At 34.0% G+C, this 10299-nt stretch overlaps 1 protein-coding gene and 1 non-coding gene across 6 annotated transcripts in view; both read left to right on the forward strand.

Annotated features, from left to right (window-relative positions):
- Positions 1-9719, forward strand: part of ZDHHC20 (zDHHC palmitoyltransferase 20) — a 69898-nt gene extending 60179 nt beyond the window's left edge. For 2 of the 5 annotated variants that reach the window (XM_076009553.1, XM_076009555.1), the window contains 4 exons: positions 1476-1565; positions 3100-3215; positions 4360-4437; positions 5591-9719. In XM_076009553.1, the coding sequence (XP_075865668.1) occupies positions 1476-1565; positions 3100-3215; positions 4360-4397 (244 nt within the window). In that variant the 3' untranslated portion in view covers positions 4398-4437; positions 5591-9719. Of the gene's footprint in view, positions 1-1475; positions 1566-2688; positions 2734-3099; positions 3216-4359; positions 4438-5590 lie in introns of those variants that run through there. The other 3 variants (XM_076009556.1, XM_076009557.1, XM_076009554.1) reach the window with 2 other exon arrangements.
- LOC142875279 (U6 spliceosomal RNA) lies at positions 1820-1927 on the forward strand. The gene has a single exon (XR_012922675.1). It is a non-coding gene; the product is annotated as a U6 spliceosomal RNA (small nuclear RNA).
- Positions 9720-10299: the final 580 nt, after the last annotated feature.

A 10299-nucleotide genomic window follows, 5' to 3' on the forward strand; every position in this document is an offset into this window, starting at 1 on the left:
TATTTTACAGTTCTCTTTTCATTATATTCATTTTTTTCTTTTACTCCATGGACATACTTATACTCACTGTATCAAAGCCTTGTTTTGCTAATTTCACTGAAATTGCTAATTTTCTGATTCTTTTCTTTGACTTATTTTTCTTAGCTATGTGGATTACATTTGCTGCTACTTTTCACGTCTAGTAATTTTTGATGGAATGGTGGATATTTTGAATCCTTTTTTGCTGACTATCTAAATTTTATTGTCTCCCTTTAAAGAAGTTTGAATTTTGTTTTGGCAGAAAGTTAAGTTTCTTATGTTTCAGCTTAGTCTTTTGGAGGCTTGTTTTAAGCTTTATTAGGTTGGATACAGAGTAGCCTTTTCTCTAGAGCTAGTTTACTCTTACAGTAAAGATGGAGTTTCTACAAAATTCATGTATTCAGTGAGAGCTCTCCACTCTGGCTGGTCACATTTGAATGCCTCCCAGTGCAGTGGGATCTCTGTCAATTGTTCACCTTGTGCTTCGCAGTTGTTCTTGACCTGGATTCACGTGTGCAGCTTAGTATTCATCAAAATACTCCAGTTACGGCACTGTGCAGATTTCTGTAGCCATTTCTCTGCATATCTTACTCTCTCAAAGCTCTGTCCTGTACATTCAGGCCACCTCAGCTTCTCAAAACTCCTATCTCTGGCACCTCAATTCAGTGAAACTACCCTGCCCTGCTTGGTTTTCCCTCTTGGTGATAAGATCCTGGCAGGAAGTTGAGACTCATTTGTTTTGCTTTTGTTTTTTTCTGAGACTACAGTCTTTTGCTGCCTGTTTTGGAAACAGTTATTTTATAATGTTCAGTTTCTGACTGTCTATGATGGCATGTCAAGTGTGCCAGTTATTCCATTTTGGCTGGTAGAGAAAGTCCATGTTCTGTACAACTTTGATGTGTTTAGAATGTGAAAGTAAGGCACAACTGCATTTTTTTTAGACTGTAAGCTTCTTTTTTTTTTTTTTTTTTTTTTGCAAGTCAGTAACATGGGCAAGGACTGTAAGCTTCTTGAAGGCATAGATTTTCTTTCCTTTTATTCACTGTCATACCCCTAATGCTTAAAATAGTACCCAGACCTTCAGTAAATATTCATTTGATGAATGCTGTTGAATGAATAAATATGTGGAACTTACATTTGAATTTCAGTTTGAGCCTGAATTATGTCATAAATGATTGTGATAGACAGGTCAGTTACCCAAATATTTGAGAACCTATGTTTGAGGTACTATACTAGGCATCATAATATTAATAGGCATGGAAAACATTGTTTCTAAGTGCATTTAAATTATAAAAGAAAAGGGCTTACATCTCCAAAATTAGAAATCTTAGGAATTATTCCCTGAAATGACAAGGTTTGGTAATTTCTTTATACCATGCCTCTAAAAGACTAGTGTTAAATTTGACCACTTTAACTTAATATAATTTAAATTATTACTGATATTTTTCATTATGCAGCTTGGGTGATGGTTGCAGTTTTCCAACTCGCCTTGTGGGAATGGATCCAGAACAAGCTTCTGTTACAAACCAAAATGAGTATGCCAAAAGGTGTGCTTCTTCTCATTAAGCTTTTTAGTATTCGTTGTAAAGCAAACTGTATATATGTGTTATGTGTACATATCTTATGGATAAATGCAGTAGTAATTCAGTAAGACAGTATAGATAAAGGGAAATTCTATTTAAAATTTTTTTAACTGAGGGTTGATGTGCCAGTATGCTTAGGATAACCATATCTTTTTATCATCCAGACTAGAACACCTGAGAATAGGAAAGAGAATGCTTGGTTATTGATAGTTAAACCAGTGCTCACTTTGGCAGCACACATACTAAAATTGGAATGATACAGAGAAGATTTAGCATGCCCCCTGCACAAGGATGACATGCAAATCCGTGAAATGTTCCCTATTTTTAAAATTAAAAAAAAAAAAAAGTTAAACCAGGGCAGTCATAATAAGCCAGTATAATCACATAAAATTGGAAATACCTGGACAAACTAGGAAGCATCTAAAATATTCTTTCAAGATTTGATTATATTCGTTTATTTAAGTTATATTTTTTCAAAGAAATTATTGTACTAGTCACTATTTTACTTTGATAAATTTTAACTACCACGTCAAAGTAATAATGAAATTTCAAAACTACAAATTTGTTTTCATTAATTCATCTTAGAGAACATTTTCTCATAAAATATTTCCATGGCAAGCAAACTGTTAAGTTCAGTGAAATAGTTCATTTTAAATGAAATTTTGAAGAAGCTGGAGATACTTCTATCAAAGTAAAACAATCAAAATATATTTATTATAGAAATAAATTATAGGGGCAGAGAGATTTTAAGTTCCAAGACAGTATATTAATATTGGAAGAACATAGGCCCTGGAATCTAGAGCCTAATTGAGTTCTAATATGTTATGGTTCTGAACAAGTCACTTAAACTATGAGACTCAGTTTTTACCTTTATATAGATGATGATTCCTTCCTCCAAAGGTAATTGTGAGGGTTGAGATAACCTGGTATAAAAGGTGCCTAGCCCAGTGTCTGACCCATGATAGGGACCCAGCAAATATTAGTTCCCTTTTCCTCCTTGTTTCCTTCCTTCATTCCCTCCCTCCCTGGATCTCTTAGCTAGAAATATAAGTCTACGCTAAATCACTGAATCATTTTTTCCCCTTAGATCTAAACTGCAGAGGTAGAAAGCAGAAAACTTGGGAAATGACAGGTAATTTTTTTGTACTGGCCACAGACATAGATCCTCACCTGTCCTTGTACTACCTTATGGCTCTTGATTAACATATGTTAAAAACATTTCAGACTGGCCTCTGGAGCTTTTTTTCTTTTGTCTAACTGTTTTCATTGGCAGTATTGGAATACAGATTCTTGGGTCTAGAGAGCCATTTAATCGGGGGGTTGCAGGCATAATTTTCTTTTGAAGATTTCTTTTGAAGAGTTTTTTCAGAGTGCTGAGATCTCATGAGTTGCCCTCACATGTTTAAGAGAAGGAGTACTAATTTGCTGCTTATTAATTTATTAAATACCCCTAATTGAGCATTAAACTATTTTCTAAATTGCTTGCTCTTCCTTTTAGTATTGGCTCAAATCAACCTTTTCCTGTCAAACCACTTAGTGAATCAAAAAACCGCTTGTTGGACAGTGAATCTCAGTGGCTAGAGAATGGAGCTGAAGAAGACATCGTCAGATCAGGTAATAGTTCACACCTGAAAACACTGCTTTGTCTAGTTCAAATGAAAATCACCAGATGTAATAAATTTGGAAAAATGAAAATGTAATATTTTAAACTGCTAAAATGTGTGAAACTTTTAAATAAAATACATATGAAATGTTCATGTTTACTGGTAGCTTTTATGGAGAATGGGGGAGAGTGAGGAGAGTGTAGTGGCTAATGTTGTTTTTTGTTCTGTTTAGCTGGGTTCTTTTTTTTTTTTCACCCAGCCAAATATTGTGAGTTGTGGATATAGTATAGAATAGTCAATAAAATTGAAGTGGGATTTTTAATTGGACCTGGGTTTACAATATGGTCTGGCCACTTAACTCTGTTTTAGGTGTTATACCCTAAAACATATCTGAGGTGGTTCCTATTGATAATAATAATAGCATTGTCATTATCCTCTTGGATTGTTGAAAAATGGTTTGGAACATTCAAATAAATTTGTACTAACTCCAGGAAGTACCCTAAAAGTTTGCTGTTAGAATTTCTGATTTTTTTGTTGTTTGTTTTATTGACTTTTAGTAACACTTAAAACGTTCTCTTAAATTAGTGTATTTAGGATAATTACACCCTTTGTATAAGATTAAGGGAAATCCCAGGAGTTTTAGACCAGTCTAGGCAACATAGTGAAACCTCATCTCTTAAAAAAAAAAAAGATGAAGGAGAAAGTTCATTTTGTGTATTTCTTATTTCTTTTTTTTTTTTTTTTTTTGACTCTGGGTTTCACTCTGATGCCCAGACTGGATTGCAATGACATCATCATAGCTTATTCCAACCTCAAACTCCTGGGCTCAAGTGAGTCTCCTGCCCTCGGCCTCCCAAAGTGCTAGGATTACAAGTGTAAGCCACTGTGCCTGGCCTAATTTGTGTACTTCTTAATTATTGCTGCCTGTCATCTTTAAACCTAATGGATATTTTCATAAGGATGAGCATAAAACCAGAATTTTGGCTCTTAATGCTCTTTACTTACTTTTGGGTTCTACAAGAAGACAAATGGTTAGCACCATAAGCCTCTTTAGTGCTCACATAATAGTTGTTTTTACTGTAATCAATTTCACCATTTAGCCAGAAACTTAATACTTTTTTTCCATCATGTCATATATAATTATGTGCTTACAGGGACACATAACCATGTTTCAGTGGCAATAGAAAATTGAGTACCACTTGTTCATAACTAACCATTTGAATAAGAGCAAGGTAAGACAGTATAAAGGTAATTTCCTTGAACAAATGCAGTTTATTTGCATATTTCATAACTCAAAACAATTTGCATTTCTATCTTTTTTCACTCTTTTCGGTTATTTCAGCAAATTTAGGCAGTATAGGAGAGACTAGAAGATAACATCTGCCACAATCTCATTTTTCTTACCACTTCCAGCACAATGTTAGTAAACATTTATCAGTAAATTAATGACAAAACTAATAAAAATTGTTTCAGACTGGTATGTAGACAGCTAACCATTTCAGTAAAGAGTACCTTATTAAGAGAAAAAGGTGACTTTTGATCCAGAGAAGAGTGACTAAAATTAAAGGCTGATAAAAAGACTTAAGTTCATTGATGTTACTTGGTTTGTAAAAGATACAACAACAGAGCATTGCAGTGTAGTAAGTGACCATGTGGCAGCAGGTCGTTTTTCCAAAGGAATCTCATCTGGAGTGTTAACTCAGGGGAGTGTCTGCTTCCTCGCCCACAGGTTTGTCATGAGCAGTCAGGTCCTTGCAGAGGACATAGAACCCGTATCCAGGGTTATAGCCAGAGCCTTAGACCCAGCACAAAGTCAGGGCACAGGTACTGGGGATAGGGATTACATTGGGCAGAATGGGCTGCAGCCTGGAGAGGAGCTACAGGACCTGCATGTGGGGATTGAGGGCCAGGTCCCTGCTACCAAGAGCTGGAGCTGTGCAGTAGCACTGTCCCTAGACAGGTCCTCAGTCTACATTTCTTCTTAATGTGGGCAGAATAATGGCTGATGCTTGTGATTGTTGAGAATCGTAGCTCCAGTTCCTCTGCTGTGGGAACTTTCCCACATCCTGCACCAATCTTAGAACAGGTATAGGTAGATAAAATATCTTCTCAAATAATATCCAAATTGGCAGTCAGGGAGTACTGTTCAGAATCTCCCTCTTTTAAATTATTCTCTTGATTGCTTCAGGGAAAGAAAGTCAGTGATATCCTCTCATTTACTGCCAATAAAAATCTTTTTTACTATAATATTAGTAGTATTAAAGAATTTATTTCCTGTCTTGTTCTATTAGCAGCTTTATACCTTAGCCCACAGATACATTTAATAAATATTTCAGGAATAAAAAATTTAATTTTAACTAATAATTTAATTGTTTGTTTTTATAGGTGTATAAAAACATATTATGGACTGATATTTTCGATTTCACTTGTAAGAAAATGATCAATGGATTGAAATAATTGCAGTATAACAGAAGATATATTTTTTAAAAAGGAAGCCTTTGTACAGTTCGCTGGATTCACAGAAGCACTACTCCAGAGCAGAACGATGCCTTAATCTTAAGTGTTCATTTGTACAACATTGACTTACAGCTACAAAGTAACTTAATTTTACTCTGGAAATAACACTCACCTGTTATGAGATGCTGTAATATGAGCTGTCATCACATATTAACATGGCATATGTATTATTTTTTGATACCTGAGTTACCTTATTAGAGTTGTTTCTTAGTATCTGTGTAAATTTTCACTCCAAAAACACAAGCTAAAAACTTGTCTTAAGTAAAGTATATCTAGGGCAAATGGTGGCTGAAAGTGAATAATATCTGAATTACTGTTGCTTGTTCTGTATAAGGATAAGAAAATAACTGCTTTTTTATATTGGGCATTGCTGATTTATAATTACTTTTTTATACTTTTCAACATTTTTAATAAAGTTTTTTTGTTTGGCTATAAAATAACACTCAGAAGGATTCAGATATATAAATATAATCATTGGCCGGGCATGGTGGCTCATGCCTGTAATCCTAGCACTCTGGGAGGCTGAGGTGGGAAGATTGCTCAAGGTTAGGAGTTCGAGACCAGCCTAAGCAAGAGGAAGACCCCCGTCTCTACTAAGAATAGAAAGAAATTAGCTGAACAACAAAAAATACATGCAGAAAAAATTAGGCGGGCACGGTGGCACATGCCTGTAGTCACAGCTACTCAGGAGGCTGAGGCAGCAGGATTGCTTGAGCCCAGGAGTTTGAGGTTGCTGTGAGCTAGGCTGATGCCATGGCACTAGATCTAGCCTGGGCAATAGAGTGAGACTCTGTCTCAAAAAAAAAAAAAAAAAAAACTATATATATATAATCATTGAGAACATAGAACTCATTGGTATAATTCATCGAAGGCTTAGTTTTAAGCATTAATACAACCATGTAATATAGTGTGTGCCCAAGGTTTAAAAGACATGTGGCAGTATAAGAAATATTTTGAGTTATCTCTGCTTTTTAATAACTTTTTTGTTGAACTTTCAGCTGTGTATCTATATGGGCAGAGAAACACAAAGTTACATGTGCTATAGAAATATTGGACACAGTAGGAAGAGGTGGGAGTACCTAGAAGAAAAGCAAAGACAGTAGAGGCAGCATAAGCTGTTTAAAAATATTTCAAGTCCTAAAGGTATTTAGAATAAAACATGCTGTTAAGTTGACTTTCAAATTTCATTTTAGGTGATGACTAAAAATTACTTTGAAAATTTTTCCAATAATCCTATAACAGCGTAGATAGTGACTTAAAATGCAGTTCAAACTAGGAAAAAAAACTATTTAGAACAACATGACTCTCAGGAAGAAATTCTAACCTAACTAGTCATTTTAAATTCCCCAGTCTCTGAAAAGTGGGTTCCACTCCTCAATGCATAATCTTAAATCTGACTAGATACATTTCTCCTTTTTTCTTTTTAAAATCTAACCTAAGTGACAGAAATTATTGCATTAATTTTAAAGATAAGTACAGTATCCCATAAAAGATAAACAGTGTAGAAATGTTTATTTATACTATTTAGTCACACACACCCCCCCCCAGAATGATTCCTTGCTTCCACTAGAGGGGTAGAGCTAAATCTCACCGGCATCTATGAGTATCAAAGGTTATAGTCTCCTTATATGTAAAATGGGACTGCAGGGCAGGGGTGTTGTGAATGAGTTGGACTGGATGACTTCCAACATTCTGTGATGCCCAATTTTGCAAACTTCTATACTCCAAGCAATATGCTAGGGATACCTTTATGATGATCTAATGTAACAAATTCTATAGTTGCTATTGTAGGTTTACAATTTGTAAGATTTGTCTAATTTCCATTGGCTATCATAATATTAGATTTTAAAAGGAAGAATCTTTTTTTCCCTTTGAAACAAAGGAATGAGTTAGCTTTGAAAACATAGTTTGGAAAACTGTAATATGGATTCTTCTACCTTCATTTCACCTCCTTAGTCGTATTAATCATCTTGATTCTAGGAAACTAGAATGAAAGTTAAGATATATCAATTACCAAGCAAAAATATAACTTCACTTTGACGGTATGCATATTATAAGGAAATAGTAAATGTTTAAACATACTTGACTACTTTCAGAAATGTTCTGGTACTTTTTGTGAGTATTTCTACATTTAGATCAAAAGATATGCATGCACTGGCTACCAACTGAGGAAACATAATTTTCTGATTCAGGCACTTTTGTGGTATTGTAATCTCTCTCAATTCTTATAATTTCTGTTATTTAACATCATCTTCAATAGCATAGTAAACACCTTTTCAGAAATTTTCAGTTAAAGCCTTTTAATTAATTATCTTTGATTTCATTTATGGCCAACATTTTACCACATTCTAAATATTATTTAGCTGAATTTATTCATACATATTAATGACCATTCAGCAAGGGCCAACAAGTGGCATGGGTATGGGGAAAGGCTGCCTCTTTGGTATTTCAACTGGTATTGATTATTGCTATCAACTATTTGGGGAGAAAAGGTCAAAATGAAGCCCTATCAAAATTTATAAATACTATCTTTGGTCCTTTAAACACTTGAACATTTGCGATAACACCTAAGGAAAATAAAATTGAATTTCAGGTCTTGCCATTGCCATTAAAAACAAATTAGTAAGGAGACTTGGTTTACCTGTGTATAAATTTACTTGAATATTCAGTACCTGAGACTATGCCAAACCAAAGAGCAGCTGCAGTATATTAGCTATTAAAAATGAACACGTTTACAAAGTTTAGTTTCATCTTTACATGAGAATGATATTTTTAAAACTTTTTTACATGCTTAGTGGTATGATCTAATGTGTCATAAGTGAGTTTAACTGTTAGGTTGGTTTATATCAAATATGCAATGTTTACTTGAATTTTATGTCTATTAGAAAGCGGATTGTGACTATGTTTACAGGATTGTTTAAAGATTATCAGGCGTGAGATCTCCATTCAGTTATCTTTAAAGCAAATGTATATTAAGGGCTTAGTGTTTGGATCTGCATATTTGGGGCATTGAATAGATAGTAACTTACAAATAAGTTTTGCTTACAAAATTTTGTTGTAGGGACTAGCACTGCTATCAATGGAAAGTATTTTTAACTAATCTATTAATAAATTAATCATATTTTTGCATTTCAGCCAAAATAAAGACCATGTCTAATAATCTGTTAGATAGATATGTAAATCTGAAATCTGTTTGTTTCATATGATCTAAACTGTATTTTCCAATTTAAATTAAAAATGTAATATAGATTCAGAAAGTTCCATATTTTTCTAATGACTTCATTCTATATTGTTGGGTTGCATAAAGCAGGAAGGAATTGTATTTGTTAATTAAAGATTAACAGATTAAGAAAGCTATTAGTCCAGTTTATTATATTTGTACACGATTGCAGATGAGTATGCCCATTTAAAAGAAAAGATGGACACTATTTTAAAGTGATCTTTAATATGCTTTTATATAAACACATTTGAAGTACTGTTTACTTTTGTTGTCTTTACTCAACAAGTACCATAAGCCTTGTATTTGTTGTCATTTGTATCATCCTAGACAATGACTCAATGTTAACTCTTTGCTTTGTCTTTTGGGTGGCCTAACCTACAGTAATATGTATGGAGAATATTTTAAAACTTTTTTTTCAAAAATCATAACGAATTACTTTATTAATAAATAAAGTCTTGTATTTGAAGTTTTTGTTGATGTTATAAACTGGTATTTACCAAATCAAAGAATAACTATTACTTTTATCAATTTGAAAATCTGGTAAAATAGTGTTTAGTTAGAGAAAGAGATTGGTTAATAATTTAGGGAAACCACATCTAAGGTAGGTATTTCAGTACAACAAAATGGTAGTTTATTTAGGTTTATTCAAAACCTAAAGAGTTTAACTTATCTTTTACTGAACATAATTTAATTTCAGAAGTCACTTTAGAATCTTGAGTACCTTCAAATCATTGTAAGTTGTTTGTTGAATTGTGGTCATTAAAATGCTGAACAGTAGATTTTATCTTGTGTAGAATTCTTTTATGGCAACTGTGTTCCACCTTTCCAAAGAGGCAAGGTTTTGATACTGAGGCTGCTGAATACAACAAGGTAGCTCTGCGGTTTAGCTACCATTCACAGTTTTCAGACTAGTAAGTTCTGAAATATTTGCAGGAACCAAGAAGCCAGTAGAGATGAAGCATCTACCCCATCTCCCCAAATTCAAACAGTGTTTGGGGTGGTAAGGAGGAATAGTTACTAAATGGCCCAGAGGGCTGTTTTGACAGATGTCGCATTGGCCTAATTTCTTACAGGCTGGCTTTTTGGAGCCACTCTGGCACAGTAAAGAACGATGTTGGCTTCTTCTATGTGTTTTTCTTACTCCTGTCTTCTGGAATATACAGAGATGAGAACTAACATTTAGTTTCTTGTGTCATAGATCTTTATGGGTGATTTAACAGTCCTGTGATGTTGACTTCACTCTTTGACCCCTCCATATCATTGCCTTTCACCTACTAGGGAGGATGTAAGTTATGTTTCTATTCTGTAATTCTCATATGCTGTTCTTCGCCCGAGACCGTTTTCTCCCTTCCCATTC

Source organism: Microcebus murinus, chromosome 13 (genome assembly GCF_040939455.1).
Source record: "Microcebus murinus isolate Inina chromosome 13, M.murinus_Inina_mat1.0, whole genome shotgun sequence".
NCBI classification, from domain to species: Eukaryota; Metazoa; Chordata; class Mammalia; order Primates; family Cheirogaleidae; genus Microcebus; species Microcebus murinus.